Source organism: Echeneis naucrates, chromosome 7, assembly GCF_900963305.1.
Source record: "Echeneis naucrates chromosome 7, fEcheNa1.1, whole genome shotgun sequence".
Taxonomy (NCBI): Eukaryota; Metazoa; Chordata; class Actinopteri; order Carangiformes; family Echeneidae; genus Echeneis; species Echeneis naucrates.
In genome coordinates this window covers 5,377,929-5,397,492 of record NC_042517.1, presented here as the reverse complement: position 1 = coordinate 5,397,492, position 19,564 = coordinate 5,377,929, and the positions used below count along the sequence as shown (strand labels likewise).

The 19,564-nt window shown below is 40.0% G+C and overlaps 1 protein-coding gene across 3 annotated transcripts; it reads right to left on the bottom strand.

The window, feature by feature from the left end:
- Window positions 1-433: 433 nt before the first annotated feature.
- On the bottom strand, window positions 434-12,489 carry lemd1 (LEM domain containing 1). Of its 3 annotated transcripts, none has more exons than XM_029506143.1 (10): window positions 12,452-12,489; window positions 6,884-7,026; window positions 5,568-5,910; window positions 3,821-3,926; window positions 3,553-3,705; window positions 3,191-3,255; window positions 2,864-2,911; window positions 2,579-2,725; window positions 1,528-1,589; window positions 434-816 (listed from the first exon to the last, which is right to left on the bottom strand). In XM_029506143.1, exons 3-10 carry the CDS (start codon window positions 5,796-5,798, stop codon window positions 528-530), a joined length of 1,101 nt encoding a protein of 366 aa, XP_029362003.1. In that variant the 5' UTR covers window positions 5,799-5,910; window positions 6,884-7,026; window positions 12,452-12,489; the 3' UTR covers window positions 434-527. The 3 variants fall into 3 exon arrangements, with proteins under 3 accessions (XP_029362003.1, XP_029362004.1, XP_029362005.1); XM_029506144.1 differs by having other exon boundaries at window positions 3,821-3,920; XM_029506145.1 differs by lacking the exons at window positions 2,579-2,725; window positions 2,864-2,911.
- Between the last annotated feature and the right edge of the window lie 7,075 nt (window positions 12,490-19,564).

Here is a 19,564-nt window from a genome sequence, read left to right as displayed (position 1 = left end):
GTGATTTACATCCAGTTTAATACCAAAAATAAAACATAAATATCTTTGTTAAAGTTTCAACCATTAACAGGATTACTATTAAGATCAGTGATCTAAATACTTTTATTCTAGTTTCATCCTCTTCAGAAATAAATAACTATTGAAGCGAAACATCCTTTAATGAAACAATTAAAATATTAATGACGTGGAACAGTTCATTTCTTGAAAAGGCACCATGGGGGGGGGGGGGGGTCATACAAATGGGATTAGGAAACACGTTTTGGTTTTTAACATTTAACAAATGTCTCATATAATAAAAAAAATAATAATTAATAAAAAAAAGAAAAAATTAAGTTTACAGATATTTGCAGGAATAATTTTGGTTACACGCCCATAAGGGGAAAGTATAATGTAAAACTGGACGTTGAGGTTTGCTTGCATACAGACACACACACACACACAAAAAAAAAAAACAAAAACATTATGGCTTGCATCAACAAAAATAAAGTTTAGAAACGTGTACAGTTAAAAACATAAGCATAAGGCAGTTACTCCTGCCCCTCGGCCTGAAGCAAAAGCCCCCCTTCACTGTCTAACAGCTGGTTTAGACTGTCCACAAAGGCCTCCAATGGACTGAATGATTTATCCAAAAGATAAATACAAGTGAGGTAGAGGACACACGCCACGACAAGGAAGACCACAATCTGTACGAGGACGGGCACAAGGCGTCGCTCCACCTCTCTCCTCTCGAGGGTGGTGGGACTGACAGGAGAGTCCGGGTACAGGTACTGGATCGGCCTCCCTGCTGCCCCCTTGATGGGTCTGCGACGAGTGGCACTGAAGTGAAAAGACAGTAACAGTGTAAAAATTTAAAATAATTAGTTGTAATGACTTTACTTCTCTTCATAAATAAACAAGTTAGTAATTGAGTTACAGCCTTTAAAAACAACTAGTTTGCAGGGAAAGTTACTATTGTGTTACATTCTTATTGGATGAATACATTTGCTAAATGAATGAAAAGGTCAAGGTACAATAAATTATAAATCATGTCTATTTTAAGTTTCTAAATGGTGTGAATTATCTCGCCTCGCCCTTGCTGCCGGCGTCTGGGTCATTTCTGTATTTGTGCTTTGGTGTACGCCTGTCCACTTCTGCCTCTGATGGTCTTATCATGAAATTTCACTCTACCTTAGCCATTCAGCGTCACTTATCATGAGGCGGGGGGCAACTTGACAGCTCCTCTCAGTTTGAAAGGGCCTTAAGTGTTCAATATCTGTAAATATATGGCTAACATTTAATGTCAGATAGGAACGTGCATGCGTGGAACATTAATTATTAAAAACAAAAAAAATTTAATTATCCTCATCATTTGGGAATATGATGATTTCATTTTGTGAAATCATAAATGAAGTTATTTATATCTTTCCATTGCCACCCAAAATTAAGTTATATACAGCCATAGGAGAAGAATGAGATCAAAATTCATCGACAAAACATTCCCATTCAATGACAGCTCAGAAACCTGTAAAGAGTGATAAGAGCACTTACTAAATCCCAGTGGGTGTGGTTTGAGCATCAGGAAACAAATCCGTCTGAATGCCTTTCCCGGGCTAGAAAAAGAACCAGAAATTACTCACAAGAGCAACCAAGCCAAACAGAAAAGGTTCCCATTCAACAACGTCCCACAGAGACAGCAACCCAACCAGTGAAATAGAAAAAGGGGGAATTAATCATTTTGAATAATAACCAGAGATCTGTAATGTGCTGGAAATGATCATTTTCCCTTCAAATTTCTACATTATTGCATGTTATTTTTAGTTTCACACATGAAAAGCTACAGCAGACACAGTGCTCCTGTAGGAAATGGACAGGCCCCCAGAAAGTCATGTGAAATAACAACAGAAGAAGAAGAAAAGGGCAAAAAGATGCATGTGCCTTCAATCCCCTTTCATGAGGGGAAGCCTGGGGGGTGTAGTACAGGGACGGGCTCGTTCTGACGCACTCGTCCACAACAGGCATGTCCAGCTAAAGAAAGGAGACGTTACAGATTATCACTCCATCCACTGCTGTGGTCAGAGTTTCAACTCCTGTTCACTGAACCTCTCCACATTGTGCGTTTGAAGTGAGACTCAACGATGTGTGGACTACTGACCCTGCTGGACCGGGACCAGTGTTCCTGCACATCACTCCCACTCAAAGCTCTTTCACTGTTCGTGCTAGAAGATAATGACATCTGACTCTCCATCTGCTGTTCAGAGTGAGAACGTACATTACGAAGTGATTATCCACCACCAGAAATAAAGTTTAATGGCACGACGACCTTAAAAACTACTTTCCTCTTCAACCATTCGAGTGATGCTGAAGGTCTGAGAGGAGCAATTTTTGGCCGAAACTAATTGTGATCCAGATGGAACCTGCAAAGATGACCATTATTGTCACAACGACAGCAACACAAACGTGAATGAAATCATCCACTGATCTGAACGAGTGAGAGACCAGGATGGAAAAGATCCTGTGACTGGCCACAGAGAAACACGTGAAAAGGTTACAGAGCCTCAGCAAGGAATGTGAAGAATTAATTGAAATAATACCAGCCTACCCCTGATCCTAATCCCGAGCGTTGATCTACAGAGGATGCTGTCATAATTCCTACAGGAATCTCTGACCGACGAGACTCTGATGATTTAGACACATTCCCTGAAATCCACTTGAGGCTATGCTCTTGGTTTCTAGTTGGCCGAGCATGCTAAAATAAAAATAAATAAATACATAAAAACATAAAAAGTCAACCCAATCAAAAGACAGAAAAAAGAAAACTAGGTTGTTTCCCCTATGAGTTCGGGTTGACAGGAATTCAAACACTCTGGATATCATTAGTATTTACCAGCCGCGACGAGGGCAAAAAGCACTGCGGATAAGTAACGACACCATTCTGGGGGGAAAAAAAAAACAAAAACAAAAACAAAAACAAAAAAAACAAAACAGTAGCAGCAGTCAAATAGCATTCACAATGCCTACACTTAATATTTTTTAAAATCACAATGAGTAACCACTGGGTGGCAGCATGACGGGGGGGGGGGGGGGGGGGGGGGGGGTTGAAAAATACAATCAGTTTTTGCAAATGTGCTTTAATGTAAGCTTTCAAACTGCAGACAAGTCAAAATTCACATGCACATAGAAAAACTATTTAGAGTGTCCCAGCTTTCCTCACCTGGCGGCTCGTTTTCTGGGCCTGATGACACTGTTCAACTGTTTCTTCTGTCTCGTCCTCAGTGCCTGTGCAAAAAAATAAAAATAAAATATACCCATACTGAGATAGCAACATGGCTAGCCACCGTTTGCTTCTGCTGATTTTAACCTGCTTAGTATCCATTATTCATCATGTTAGTGGTAGCTAGTTTTTTTTTTTTTAAATGTTGACAGCACTATCTATACACAGATGCCTTCATGGTCCCTTTAGTTATGATTTTTATTTAGCTCTTTTAATTCAGCCCTGCACTCTTTTTTTAATGAACAGACAATACAATAAAAAAAAAATAAAATAAATAAGATGCAGACAGTTTTAGGTTATACCTGACTCTGCATCCTCTTCTCCATTTTCCTCCTCCTCCTCCTCCTCTTCGCTGTCAGAGTACAACACACCTTTCTCTGCCCCATTAAGGTGTTTATGTCCAGCCGACTGAAGCAGTTTGCTGAGCTTCTTCTCGTACAAAGTCCTTGTGGAGGCTTTCAAAAAGTCACACAACACATTGATAATACATAAAACAAACAGGGTAACATGACAGGACTCCTGTTTGTAGAATTTAAACCTATTTCATGACAGTACCAAGTGCGACCTCACCAACTATGGGTCCAGCTTTAACTCCATGTGCAAGCAGAGCCGCCTTGAGGTCTTCATCAGTCAAACTGGTGGGGTCAAGAGTCACTGCGTCCTCTGGACTCTGCTCCTTGTTGACATAAAAAGAAACTCGCTGCATTCACTTGACAGAGACATTACGCAAAGGCTGTAGTCTGAACGCCAGCACTGTCAAGATGTGCATAATTCTTCCACTTTCACATCTACCCATTGGGATCAAATCAACATAAAAACAGAAAGGCGGCAGACAGGATTATGGTCAAGCCCATTCAAATATGAGTGTGTGCTTTATTGACAGCGTTCAGCCAGATAATAATAATAATAATAATAATAATAATAATAATAATAATAATAATAATGACGTACAGTATATACTGTGATAGGTGATTTGAAAGGCCGCACCAGTCCTGAGCTAATGAAACCAACACAAGGCTGCATAAAACACCATTTCTACAGCAGTGCCACAAAATATATTGTTTCACCATTGGCTGCCAAATCTTTTTTTAATGCCACATCGATCCCTGCCTTGGTGTTGCAGAACAATGATTCCAATGAGTTCCACAAAGTGGAGTCTATAAATTTTATAAGTGGGGGAAAAAGAGAAAGCCGGTATCAGTGCTTGATAACCGCACACACCCTGAAATGAGGCGCTGTTATCGGAAGGGAAAAAGGCTGCAACTCTCCTGATAGACAAAAATCACATGAAACTAAATATAGAAGATGGCATTTATAAAGCATGTCAACATTTAGGTGTAATCACAGCTCCCAGTAAGAAGAGCAGTCAGTCTTCCTTTTCAGCACAGCTGCAAATATTATTTTGTGATTTACCTGATATCATTTGGTTTAAGAGGCAGGAAAAAAATGGCTCCAAGTATGAATTAATTTTAAGTATAACTTGGCGAAGAATACAGTTGTTTTAAAGCGCAGACGGCGCAGAGACAACTTGGAGAACAGGGCTCTTCCTTGCACACATAAATGAGGGTGACAGGTGCAGCAGACATATGCACGAGAGTAACGGCAGCCGCCAACGACAGAAACATCTCGTGTAAATCTATACCTAATATACAGCAGGTGGTTTAATGGTCACAGACCTCTGAGAGGACTGTTTGGTAGCAGTGACCCAGATCTTTGGCCTCCTCCCCTCCACAGCTGTTGACCAAGCACAGTGTTGGTTTGGGAAAAAAAATCCCATCCAATGAAGTATTATTGCTATCCACCTCTGTCCATAATTTATTCTAAAGGTTAAAGTCATTGGAGACATTTTTGTTGATGGGTCTTTTACAGGGAAATATAATTGCAGCAGTTAGTAATTTAGGCTCTTTGAGCTGTGTCGTTTAACAGTACTTTATACTTTAAACTCAACTATATTTAGTTTACTGCTTTAGTAACTGGTCGCATTTAGACAAGGAAATTTATTTCAAATATTACACTAGCATTTTGAACAGATGTCAGTATGTGTTGTTTATATTTCAGATTTTTAAATTCTTTATTTAATGTTGTATGTATCATTATAATGTCAATCTTTAGTTTGGTAAGTGGTTGAGACTTTTGCAGGAGTTTGACACGTTTTGCATTTTTTATTATTATTATTATTATTATTATTATTATTATTATTATTATTATTATTATTATTATTATTATAGTAAACTTTGTTAGAGGATCTCAGCATGCCAGCATGCAAAAAAAAAAAAAAAAAAGTTAGTCTTAAATGCGTTCCGAAATCACAACTCACCTCCTGATCCTGATCCTGGTCCTGGTCCTGATCCTGGTCCTGATCCGGATCCGGATCCTCCTCGTCGCTGGAAAAGCCCGCCGTGTTTTTCCGGCCGATGTGTTTTAAATGCAGCTTCAGGTAGACCTCCTTCTTGCTGCCGGCAGCCGGCAGCTCCACATTGTGAGCCACTAAGTCCGACTTGAGTCTGGATTTGGACAGAAGAGCGGGATCCTCCACAAACACCGGCATGTCGGAACCGGAGGTTCTGCAGGTTCCGGAGGCTTTTCACCGGTCCGACCCGCGCGGCCTGCCGAGCCGTGTGTCCGCAGCAGCAGGCGTTTAAAGCCGCATCAGGGAGCAGCTGAAACCGATGACGTGATTGACAGACAGCAGAGGGGGGGCGGGGGGGGGGTCAGGCCTGGAGCTGCATTCAAGTTCAAACATAAGAAATGGCCTTCACTTTAAGGTAAAACATTCATGGAGCTTCAGAGACGCCAGAAGCGATAAGAGCTGCATTAATCAAAAGTCAAACCGCTTCCATCGACTACATGAATGTTCATATGATCTAATGACAAACAAGTTTGGTGAAAAGTTTGGATTTCAGTTTTCTCCACCAGGCCTTCAAAGCTAATTCAATTTATTTCAATTTACACATATTTTCTGTAGGCCATTATTATATATTTGTGTCGAATGTACTTTGAAGTTACATATTTGAAAATTGTATCTATTATCTACCATTTCGTCTATCCAACCACTCATTCAGATTCAGGATCAGTTTCATACTGAGCAAATGATATAAGGAATTACAGCTTCAATGCATCATAAATTTTAATGTATTCATAGACTTTTTTGTACCTATATTGGTTTTTATTGATATTATTTCTCAGTTGCGTTCTCTGTGGTATTAAAGTGTCTCAATGTTTCCATCCAACACGTTTTTAACTTCATTTTTGAGAAATTTGGCAACAGATGCGAATGAGTTGCTGGTTTCCACTTTCTGCTGTCGTGCAGACATTAGGTGTTCACTGAGATGGTGTGTATTGTCTGTCTGTCACGGCATGTAGGGGTGAGTTAAAGTCAGAAGAGGTCAGAAGAGGAGGCCACAACAAAAAGACCCAGTCATAACTGATAAAAACTGAATGGTGACTAAAAACAGAGCGGATGTAGACTGAGCATTGTGCGATGCGTAAATAACCAACTATTTGTTAACAAGTTCATGAACCTCCTTGTTGTCTGTGTTTACAGATTATTTCTGCTGCCCCCAAGTGGCCAGAAATATCAGTTCTTGCAATTTTAAGCACAAATTCCTTCAGCCAAGCCAAATGACTTTATACCTTTGACCTCCAGGTTTGACCCGGACTTTGGTGGCTTTTGGAGTTGCGGTGACTCTGATGTACTCTTCTGTTTCATTTTTACTGGACGAATCCATAATGCAGCACACCGCTGTGGTAAGTTGACCTTTTTCTTTTTTTAACACCTGTTAAATAAAAAAAGAAAAAGACATTTTAGTTATTTCACTGCCTGTAAATCAGACATGCAGAAGACATTTTTGCAACACACATACACATCCTTAGTCAAGTTGCCACAATGAGTGGTCTGGATGCAACTCTGCCGTGGAACAAACATCTGTCCATTTCGAGACCCTGACATTGTTAAATAAGTGACTTGATGTCGTGGTTACATACACCAGTGGTCTTACTAAAGCAGAAAAGAAATAGCTGGACTCCATGTGATGCTCCAAATCGTCACCTCGTACACCCCCAGCATCTGGTAGCTTCTGAAGGACTTAGTTATCATGCTCCAAAAAACAAGCCCCTGTTTCAGGTTAAAAACAGCACATGCTAAATATAATTATATTCATGTATATTATAGTCAGAGTGCAGAGGCTTTTATGGAATAGTTGCTTCCTGACGTCCAGAGGTGAAATGAAAGAAAAACAGACAGCATAAGAAATTCAAAAGGGTTTGCTTTACTGAAATACCAATTTATGAACAAAGTAAAATGCCACTCCTGAACAATAGATCAGTTGTTTTGTTTGTCTTTCCGGCAAAGCACCAAAAAGCATATTTTAATTTAATAACGACAACTCTTTCATCTTGCTGCTCTGCAAATGCAAATGCGAATTGAAAAGACAGCAGGTGTTTACATTGCGTTGCGGTGATATTCCATAGTTGAATGGATTTGATCACCCGCTGTGCTGCTCGCCGCTGTGAACTTTGAGAACCATGCCATTTTTAGATTGGATCAACACATAGTGATGTGAGACAAACATTTGTTTTCAGCGGGGATTTCCACAGATATATACGGGGATTGAAATCGGCAAACTGGGTCCCATCAGTTGCATACACATGCAGCGTGGTGTTAGATAAATATTAGAAAAAATATTGCAATACTTGAGTTTTAGCATCCACTTTTGTCACTTCTCTAACGCTGAGCCACCTTGCTGTGTTGATGTGTTGTATATGCCACCCATCAGGTTTTTGATTCAGGACAGGCAGTCCAGGTATGTGTGACCTAAAAAGTTAGTCCATCACTGTTCCAATGAGTGAGATATTTTGTGATGCCCTTTGTTGGTCCCAAGTGACTTTTCATTGCTGTGGCTCTGTACATATCGAAGCATGAAATGTGCACAGTGGATTTATATTTCAGGCAGTGGCGTTAAGTTGATTGTATCTGAAATGCACACAAAGTTTTATGAATTTAAAAGCATTCCAATCATCTGAGACCTGACTGGCTTGTATTTGCTTTGCTCTGAAAATTAATTTTTTTTTTTTATTTAGGAAGCCTGATACAGATACTTTCAAGTTCAAAGTCATGCCATGTTCAACAGAGAGGTATTGCAGTTAAAAGACTGAATGCTCTTGGAATTCTTTTGAAAATCGACTCAACAGGGAGGGTGGATGAACCACGAGAGGCCACATTCAAACGGGCTTTACACAAGTGCTGCGAGGGCTCAGTCGGAAAAGGGATCTTAATGGCGTAGTATCCTATGGCTATCCATAAAAAAAAATGTGCCGCAAATGAAAAGTGCCTTCCCACAGTCACATTTATTACGACATGAAGCCAAAGCAAGGGATTATTATTATTATTATTAATATTATTATTATTATTATTATTATTATTATTATTATTATTATCATTATTCAACAAATGCAGGAGTTGTGACTGCAGCTTGTAGCTTTAGTTTCGATCACACCTTACTTTAAGTTTATGGTGACCAGTGAGTTTTATTCTTTGGTAAGTATAGATTATATGAAATATGATAATCATTCTACGTTTAAATAACCACACAAGAAAGGTCAGACACTTGATCACCACATTATGACCATTAAGTCATGAGGCTAGAAATAAGAAATAATAGAAATAAGTGAGGACACTTTGCGTTTACTATTGTCATTGCCCTTGATTGAAAATATAATTTCTTCACCTCTGAATATGAATATATTCTTCTGCAGATATGGCAAAGCTGTGGCAAGTGTCATATTGTTATTAAAACATCACTGTTTAAATAATAATTTTCTCTCATTAAACTTTATGAACCAATACAATCTTCTCAAAATAATATAAACAACAAAAACAAGATTTAGCTGTTGGTCCATTGTATCATTCATATTATGATTAATCCCTGTAGAATGTAACTAAGTACAGTATCACATGTTCCTTCATTATTTTATTAATAGGAGCGCACAGACGCTCCATATACAATTAGAAAAGATGAGCTGAGATAACGTAGGTGTTCTCTCAGGTGCAGTAACAAGTCAAAACTGCTTTATTTTGGTCTTTTATGAGCTCTGTTAGACAGTAATGATGTGACCCGGCCTAAACTCTCTGCCCTGAAGAGCGATCAGCAGGATACGTTTTAAAAAAATGATTAAAATCCCCTCTGAAGAATAACAGGTGGCATCGAATAATGTAGGTCATTAAATGAAACGTCTCTGAATGCAGAGTTGGGACTTTCACAGTAAACTTCCCAGCAGAAATTAGACCTCCAAGCTGTTCATGGAAGAAGCAGAATAGCTCACAGCAGCAGAAAAAGAACAGTTTATTTGCCTGGCCATCTGTAAAGTCGCTTGTTTTGTTAAAACAAGCACCCCCCCCCAAAAAAAAAAAAAAAAATCAACTACTACAACATTGGCTCAAACCCAAAACATCGATATTTGTCCTGCATCTCCAAAAGTTTGATGCTGTGGCCCAGATCTTTTGTTGATTTAGATGCTACAAATAGCTGAACATACACTTGGATGTCAAACAGTGATTCCACCTTTATACTTGGAGCCTGTTTTTCATTGGTTATCCTGCACTGTTGGGTTTAAATGAGATTTGGATGTAACACAAAACAAAGTAAAGACATGGTGAAAATAAAAGTATGCCACAAAGTCATGCTTGGTTCCTCAGTTGACCTTCCACTGTGTGTCCAATGGCTTTAAACCCTACATGACATGTTAGCGATAACTCACATAGGAATAGAAAGCCATAAGACGCAGCAGTGGTTTGATGCAGAAGATAATAACTTAAAAAAAAAAAAAAATGTGGCTTGAGAAATCACACAGAACTGAAAGGTACAAAACAAAAGAGGAAAAAAGCAGGGCAGGTTACAGACAGCATTCAGGATTTAAAAGTCACATCCGTATGAATAATTAAGCAAAGAAACAGCAAGTATTCATCTAAGGCCCAGGGGAGGGGAATGAAGCTGTCTTGCGAGTCTTTAAACAGTAGAAACTACATTTCTCACAACAAAAAAATCTCAAATATATTGACCCCCCTCTCGCCCCCGTCATCAATTCAATGTACATTGCTTGACTGTAAGAGGAATATCCTGCAAGCTGTTCAATTCCTCAGGGGTCGTGCAAAGTAATCGTTCATTAAAAATGCAGCTTTAAATTAGTGTCTACGGGGAGAAAGCACATTGTTAATCAAAAGGATTTTATTTCTGAATTCAGAGCAGATTACGTAAACTCTTTCTATATTCTGTAGCAACCCCCTGCTTGACTTCCTGAAGCACAAAGGAGATCATTACCTCAGCATTTTAATTCAACCGCTGAGTACAGAAACCTTAGCGGTGTTTATTAATAACCAAAATATTTCTGGAGCAACCAAGTTCATGTTTTTTTTTTTTTTCAGCAGCAGGCGTTGGGCCTCTTAAATCAAAGTCACCATGCTGATGAGTTGTGCGTCATTAATGCACATAAACACTATTAGTATGCTTGATTGAGTTCATTACAAGTTTTGTTTGGTTTTTTCCCACAGTGATTTCATTATAAGTTTGTTCTTACTCTTATGACTCTTTAACCTTAAAGAAGTCAAATGCAAACTGCAACTTCCAAATCTTTTTCCATGCATCAAAGTCAAACAGCAGACTGTTTACCGCAGTTTTAAACAGCAGACTGTCGGAAGTAGTTTGGAGCTTTTTCAATCCCTCAGTGAGTCGAGACTCTGCACTCCAGCTATGCAGGCCAGATCTGCTCTCCCAGATGTCTGCCCAGAAAACAGTAGCCTTTATAACAACATGAAATAATCTTGTGGACAGAGAGGAAACGGGCTACTATAGAGGACAGAGGAGGCATTTGTTGACATTGTATCAAGTGCAACGCTGAGGTATTTGAGGCACACAGGGGCCAGGTATTTGTCAGTCAGTGTTTCTTGTGCTTTTGCTCTCTCCAACTCAAACAACAAAAGCCCCATTGAAGCAGCCTCCTTTTCTCTCTCTCCCTCTCTCTCTCTCTCTCTCTCTCTCTCTCTGAAGCAGCACACAAAGCTTCCTGTACTAGGCTGCAACTGTCCGGTGCTGAGAAAACCCTCTTCTACTCATCTTTTTATGCACCTGTTTCAAGTAATTCCGGCTGTGTGAGGAAGTAGCATACTGAGTTTAGACAGTTTCAGTTTGTTTTTTTTTTTTCTAAATTTCATTTATATTTCTTCCTTTTTTCTTTATTCAGTACCACGTAGTTCCAACTTGTAAGTTCTTTCTAAAGAGACAGAAACAGAAACCCGCCACGATTTTGGGTCAGGTCAGCCAAAGTTATACCTAACAATAAATAAAAAAATGAACAAAATTGTGAAACACACTCAGATAAACATGTTGTTACGTAAAATGGATACTGTCATGACCTCTGAGAGACAGTGGTACCTACAGATGGAGGGAAAGTGTTTCAGCCTTTTCTAGGATTGAAAAAAGACCAGTACCGTTGAGCTCCAGGGAGCCTGTGCTCATGCATGTCTCAGCATAAATTAGTAAAGCCCCCATGTCAGACTCTGTCCAGACAAGAAGGTGAATCTCAGCCACAGGGAGGATTAGCTTTAATCCCTAAACATTGCGCATGGTCCCTCTCTGCTGGGAGCCAATTCAGGCAATCGTCAGTGGCCAGATGTTTTTAATGGCTTCAGATTATGGCCGTGTTTAATATATTTGAACACATTCATCTGCTCTTTTGACAGAAAAACACGAGCAGTGTGGACATTTTCTCTAAGAAATTATAGATAACATGCTCTGTCAATAACTGCGAATGACTATCCCTCTAAATTAGAGACTGCTTTTGAATACAAAAGATGAAGATGAAGGGTTGGCGCCTGATGTCTTATCCTATGCAGCACTCCCTTTTCATCTATCTAAAAAAAAAAAAAAAAACACACCTAAGCACCTTCCACTGGCAGACAACCAAGACACGTTGAAGCACTGCACACAACACACGGAAGCTTCAGAGCATCATTGAAGTTGCTGTTTTGTTTTTTTGTTTTTTTTGTTTTTTTTAATCTTCACTATCAGCCTTGACTAAAAATAAATAAATATATAAATAAATGAAACAAGCAGCTATTTTGACCGGCGCACTTCACACTTCTGAAAGTAATGGTGACATGCATTTAAAGCTAAATGCATTCTTATGCCATAAATCGGACTCTCTTACCTCCTGCTCTCCTCGCCGGCGTCCCTCCCTGGAACGAGTATGGCATCCCGTCAGCCTAATACTGTATGGAGAGACAATGGGTAGTGGGGGGGAGGAGTTACTATGTGAGCAGGAGCTAGAGTGGAGAGACCGAGGGAGTAAAAGCAGAATGAAAACCGGGAGAGAGAGAGTGAGAGGGAGAAAGGGGGCTCCGAAGGGAGATCACTTGCTCACAATGCACTCAAACCATGAATCTGACGAAACGTTACATGAATGGCAATTCTACAGCACCACCCTTCCCATTCCACCCTCTGCCTCCCTCTCTCTCTCTCTCTCTCTCTCTCTCTCTCCCTCTCTCTCTCACCTCTCCCCTCCTCAGATAAGATGTCAGAGAAAACAGCAACCAGAAATCCCTCTTCACGTGGGAAATGCAAGGAAAAACAAGAGACTGTGAAAGAATTGCTCCTGATTTTAAACAAGTCCCTTTCTTTGGCTTTCTTTGAATGAGTTCTTAAGATTCCAAGTTGGCAGAGTGCCCATGGGTCCTGGATGGAAAAGGATAAAAGAGGGGCTGAGGTAGGGGGGGTGTCTATTGTGTTTGTTCCCTTCCTTTCAGCCCTGGCACTCCAGTTGATCTTTGCAGCCAGTTGCTGAATATTCCAGTCACTTATCCCTCGGCCGTGTACAGAAGCTCACATTTCTGTCATTTTTCCTCGCAAGTTTTCCGTCCCAGAAAGACGACACACACACACACACTTAGCTTCTGCAGCACTTCACTCACAGTTTTTACAGTTTGGGTGTAAGTTTTAAAACAGAAAGCCGGGATCACAAAAAAAAAAATAAAATAAAATTATTGACCAAATTGCTGAGGACTTCAAGTTAGCACTGATCTGCAGATTGTGGTGTCTTTAGAGTGTCTTGGTCTTTGTTTAGGCCTCTTTTCTCGCCTCTTTGTCCTCCTAACAGTCCATCACTAGCAGAGGGAGAATGCAGTTTTGCCTGGTGCATCTGGGATGAAGACAGCAGGTGCTGTTGCCCCTCTGTGAGTCACATTCACTTACAGCTTTCTCCCCCTCCACTAATACACCCTCCTCCCCTTGTGTGTGTTCTTTCGGTAGGGAGAATGGGGTACTGTGTAATGAAGCACAATCAGCACACCCAAAGAAAAGATACAGTTTGCTGAAGGTTTTAATGAGTGACGTCACGTCGGTCCGGTCAGAATGGCTAATGAGCTGTGCGAAGGATTAATGCGACCGCATCTCTTGTCAGTCATCACCGTGCTTCTTTTTCGCTGCTTGTGCTGCATCAGTGCCGCAAGAGAAGCCCTGTTTTCACTCACAGTCTTTGCCCCCCCTCCTCTTCTTCCTCCCCCCTCCTCCTCCACCTTCCACCCCTCTCACCCTTCCCTACCCTCCCTCTCTCTCTGTCTCCCTCTCTCTCTGTCTCCCTCTCTCTCTCTCTCTCTCTTCCTCTTCCTTTCCCCCAAATAGACACACTGGCTCGGTTCATTACTATTCACCAGGTTGCACTAAGACACGCATCATTGCTCGGCGCTCTACAACTGTGTCAGGAGAGGCGGGGGAGAGGAGGAGAAGGGGAAAAGCAAGAGGCATCTTATGATAAGAAAAAGAATAAATCACCATTGTGTTTTCCGTGTCCGAGCGTGTGTACATACATATATAACCTGACAGCTGCATGCATGACATGTTTTCTTTTTCCGCCTCTGACGGAAAAATCTTCAGGGGGAACAAAGCTGCTTCAGTCCTCAATACAGAAATGTGTTATCCTTTTGAGGGCTTTTTGAATTCATCATTTGCCTTTCATTACCCACTGAGGTCATACACTCTATCACAGCATTCAAATTATTATCTGCGTTGATATACTGACAAAGCATTTCATCCATGAAAATGGGCACAATGCTTGATTTATATTCCTGTGTTGGCTTGCTGTAAGCCTTCTATACTCAAAAACACCCATATGTCACATCCATTCCAGGAAAATTTGTACTTCACTGTGAAACTAATGCTTTTCTCATGCTGCTTTTAATTTTACTCTTTCTTCAGACGTTTTTCAATAGATGACAAAGAATCCTAGCATTACAACAAAATTACAAGCGTGGAGAAGCAAAGCTGCAGTGGTAACCTCCACATTGTTCAGATTGTTTGGTCAAGGTAGACATTGAGTCGCTGATATCAAAAATTTTGCAGCCGCGGTATTATAATCTTAAACATAAGAGATGTACAGTAAGACCTTCAGTGATAATGCATTCAATCATAACAAAGAGGGATTATGTGTTCTCTGCATATGCAATGTTTGCAACCAATGTATTCAAGGGCTCAGGGATATTTTGGTGGAATCCACTCAAAAGTTAGTTACACTTTGATACTAAAAACAGGAAAAATCTCCAGGAGGATCTGAACATACAGAGGTGTTTCTTTTCTTTCCCAACAGCATCAGCTAAACTCAATCCGGACAATGTGCCATTTGTATTTTTACATAATGCGATGCGATAATGTGATAAACTTGAGCTGCAATAATCATTCAAAATGAACCGGCAGCTAAGTCGACAATTGATTTATAATTTCTTCAAGCCAAGCTGTTTTCTATAATTCTAAAATCCCCCAAAAATTCGACAAATGGTTCGATTTTTAATTGTACTGACAAGGCAGTACAGCGGCATGGCGGTTAGTGCTGTTGGCCCACAACAAGAAGGTTGCGGGTTCGGCTCCCAGACCTGGGGCCTTTCAGTGTGGGTTTCCTTCTGCCCAAAGACATCATGTTCGAGTGTAGGTCTGAGTGTGAGTGTGAGTGGTTGTTGGTCTCTGTCTGTCTCTGTGTGTTGGCCCTGTGGTGGACTATGATGGACTGCTGACCTGTCCAGGGTGACCCTGCCCTCACTCAGAGTGGGCTGGGATTGGCTCCAGCAACCCCCGTGACCCCGGAAATGGATGAGATAGAAGATTAGTGAGTGATTTTACTGACAAAGCCAGTAATATCAGTATGGAGTGGAGTCGACAGCCAATCAAGGCGTAATCAACAAATGAATCAATCATAACTCCGCTAAAACATCTGTGAGCTTGTCTTGAGTGGAAGGCATCTGATGAGCGACATTTGTTGGCACGTTTTTCAGCAGCGTGCACTGCACACATCGATACCCAGGAATTAATGTCAGAGAAAATGTAAGCAGTTTTTAAATGAAAAACCTGAAGATGTCTGAGTACATTGTGTTGTTGAGCTTCTGAGCCTTTAGAAATGATGTTTTGTGTGTTAATATCACCTACAAATGTAACAGTGTAGTTTTTAAGTTGTAAAAAGTGCAGCTACAGTAAGATCTCCCTACTAACGCACAATTCTCTGTGACGAACAATCATCACTGGCAGTACTAAGCATATGAATATAGTTGGCCAGTGTAAAGAGGATGAAATAATGCAGCATTGCTTCATTCATCTGGACTACAAAGTGGGGACTGGCTGACAGAAGCCATTATCTTCAGAAGGCTCCAGATGTGATCGGCTGAGGCGCTCTGAAAAATCCTAGGTGGGAATTCCTGACTGAACTCTTTGGATAAGCATCAACGCTTCACTGAACTTCAACTTGCATTCACATAATATTAAAGCCTGGACTGCTGAAGAAAAAAGGGCTTTGTCCCCAATCCAGTACACTACAAAACTCATTATATTCTGAAGGGCTCAATGTGGACACGTTACACTGGAAGAACAGCATTTTCGTAGCAATTCTGGAGATTCTTAAAAGCTCTCTTAATACTGTTTTCAACCCCCGCTATGGAGAAGTTGTATAAATAAGATAGTATTAATGGAAACAGAACGTATTTAGGACTGACTGTTTTTACCAGCAGGAAAATAATAATATCAAATATAAAATAAATGCTAATCTTGATTTGAATAAGTCAACAGTAAGTGAAACTAAGATATTTTCAAACGCAGGTCTCAGGAAGCCGTGTGTGTCCGTCATGCGCTGACAAAGTCCTGGGGCAGCAAAGTAGCAGGCAGTATGCCTCCTCATAAAGTTTGTGCTGACATATCACCAGTTTGGTTTCAGTTTAAGTCACAAAAATGGTTCCGAAGCTAAAAATGCGATTACTTTCATGTGCGTTTTTGTACCTTTGGACTGGCTTTTTCCTCTTTATCTTTGAAAAACCCTGGAAAGTGTGAGCCTGGAGAATGCTCCGTATAATCAGTTTAACAAGGTGGCTTCACATGAAAGTGACTCTTCAAACTTCCTTGAACAATTAGACTAATTTTTGATCTGCTCGTGCGCTTACTTTCACAAGTTATTTAAGTCTTAACAGCTTCACCCACAGCTAGTTTGAAAGGACGGAGCTCCGTGGAATTGGTGCTGTTTTGCCCTGCAGAAGTGTCTGTTTGCATACCACATATCCCAGCTCTATTTTGAGCCTGAGGAGATGTGCAAGGGGTGCACTGTAGGGCAATGGGGGCTGACTGGAGAAATGTGGATAGGTGACAGCATTTCTTATTGCCTCCAGAGGGGCCTGTGTCACTTCTACTTTAGCCAAATCCTTTCCACTTGCACCGAATGCAATGAATCACGTATGCCTGCCTGAGTTGACATGTAAATGTCCCTTCATCCTCTCTGTTTGTCTCATCTATGATAAAATATACACACCGTCTAAAGGAAAAATGCATCTGTCTTTGGGGGTATTAACTTGTAATCCGAGGCATTTACTCCACTTTTATCATACCTGGCAACATGCGCTTTGCTCTGCGAAGAAGACACACAGTATATAGACAAAAGCAAACAGCAGGTGGGGGAAAAGCACTGAAGGAAAAATAGAGCAATCAGATTATGATTCCTGTCACATTGTCCTGGCACCGTCTCAGGCTTCTGATGGAGAGTTGGCTAAATATCAGCCTGTGGAGATGAGATGGAGAGAGACGAGGCGGCACGGCTTTTGTCCACTTGAAACCCTGTTACTGATGTCTTGTCTTTTTATGTGGCTGCCATCAACAAACCATGTGTTGGACTGCAAGAGATAATGTGCCCTTGTGCGTGTTTGTGTATGTGACAGAGAGAGAAAAAGGACGAAGGAAGCAACAAGCGTGAACATTTCTGTAACGGGGATCATTGTGTATTATTATGTATTTCTTAGTTTTCTTCACTATTTGTTCATTTTTCTTGCAAAATTATGCTTAAGAAGATATATTTATATGACGTCACAGATTGGCAAACCTGATTGATTTCAACTTAACCTGTGGAGGAAGCAGTGCTTTTATACCACCTAGTGGTGACTCTGAGAGGAAAAAGCACAATTTCTAATCCAGTGAGACTAACATGGGTTTTTGTTACGCTGTCATTCCCCTGAAACATTTGACTTAAATCCCATCACACAAACATGAGTTTGATATCAAGTTTACAGGCATGACTGTGGTTTGGATTATACTGCATTTATTTCACAACCACAAATACATGAACGGATATAAATGAACATCATAGATCAAGCTCCAAAGAAGAATATGACGATATGAGTTCGAAATGAGTTGTATGTATTATTATGATGAAATGATGGATATCAAAAACCTGAACTAGGCTATTCTGTGCTTTCACTTTTGGATAACTGTGTAAATTTTAATGTTAATAATTTGATAGATATTGATTTAGATTTAAATTAGATTTTAATATTTGTATTTCTAACTTTGACATTGCTGCTTTAGTAAAAAAAAAAAAAAAAAAAAATCTAAATGCTTCAGTTGACATTTGCACTCTCAAACTGAAAATGAACTGAGTTGATGTTTCCTGAACAAATGAGAAACATTTCACTTATGCGTTCATAGATTACAAATTTGTCAATGAGAAATAAAGCAAAGGTTTCCTTTTGAGACTTAAAATACATACATCTATGTATATATACACATACACACACTACCTCGTCCTCATCTAACATGTTTGAAGGAGTTTGTAAAGAAAAAAAAAAAAGAGGTGTCCTACTTTGGTAACCAGAAGTTGCTGTTGATTTTTAACGTCCTCCTACACACCTCTAAGATAACATTAGTTGACAATTACCTGAAGAAATCATCTTGTGTTGCTATATCTCCACAAGAGGAAGTGGATGTTAATGAATGCCTTTTGTATAAACATATATTTTCAGGGTTTAGTCTGACCAACATCTCCAGCCTGTAGGAAATGTTGGCAAATCAGTTACACAGCTAAGCTTTGTATCGCTTTTTCAGACAGATACAGTCACAGGCATTTTGGTATTTATTTCTTTTTTTTGTTGAAAGGCATTGACTCAGAGCAAATTTCTCCATGATAGATATTATAGTCACATATGAGTAGGGGGAAATGTCTAGTTAACTAATATGTGGCCAACTGCAGGAACAAGAGAAAGAGCAAAACACCTTATTAAATAAGTAACTGGCCTGTGGGATGAAAAATTCACACGTTCAAAAGAATACAAGGCAAACACAAAAACAGATCCATAGCATCTCTCTAGTAACATGGAATAAATAAAAGAGTGTCTCTGTCTAGTGTTGTGATTTGCGCATATTTGGCCACAACCAATAAAACTTTGATTTTCCTATACAATCATTAAGAGGATTAAGCATCAAGTTCTTTTTTTATTATTATTCATACTTCTGAGATTCTAGTAACACAGCACATTACTCATCATTATCCATTATAGAACGCACATTTCAAAAGCCAATTAACACTTACATGCAGACTTCTCACACATCTAAATAATGCAACAGCCTTGAGCTACGCGGCTTCTGCTCATTTATTGGCAGGTTGACATCCACTCTGAAACGGGGTAAAAATAAACACTGTTTATACCCTTTCTCATTGAACTTTTAATCCACGTCCTTGTGCAGGGAAGCAAAGAAATTAAAAGTGCAAAGTAATTCAAGGAAAAGAGGACAAAATCATGAATTCTTCCTGCCAATTTTTCTGGCTGATCTACACGTTTCACAGGAAAAGAACAAACCTTGAACTGCATCATCTAAAATTTTTTGGAGACGCATATCCTTTACCCTATCCTCTGGGGACCATGCATGTCTGGCTGGACAGAAGTGGTAGAACATCAGATAAATGCGAGCACCACTTTGCCAGAGTGGCTAAAAAGAAAAGGTAAGATCTTGCACATTACCAAGACAAAAGATT

Bases quoted from the DNA above. Each gene is read 5' to 3' on its own strand.
- lemd1 (XM_029506143.1), bottom strand. From the start codon at position 5,798: ATGCCGGTGTTTGTGGAGGATCCCGCTCTTCTGTCCAAATCCAGACTC. The intron at 2,912-3,190 runs GTGAGGAAAGCT...TTTTCCCCCCAG, and splicing joins CCCAGAAAACGAGCCGCCAG to AATGGTGTCGTTACTTATCC. The intron at 1,590-2,578 runs GTAGGCTGGTAT...TTCTTTTTCTAG, and splicing joins GCTCGGGATTAGGATCAGGG to CCCGGGAAAGGCATTCAGAC.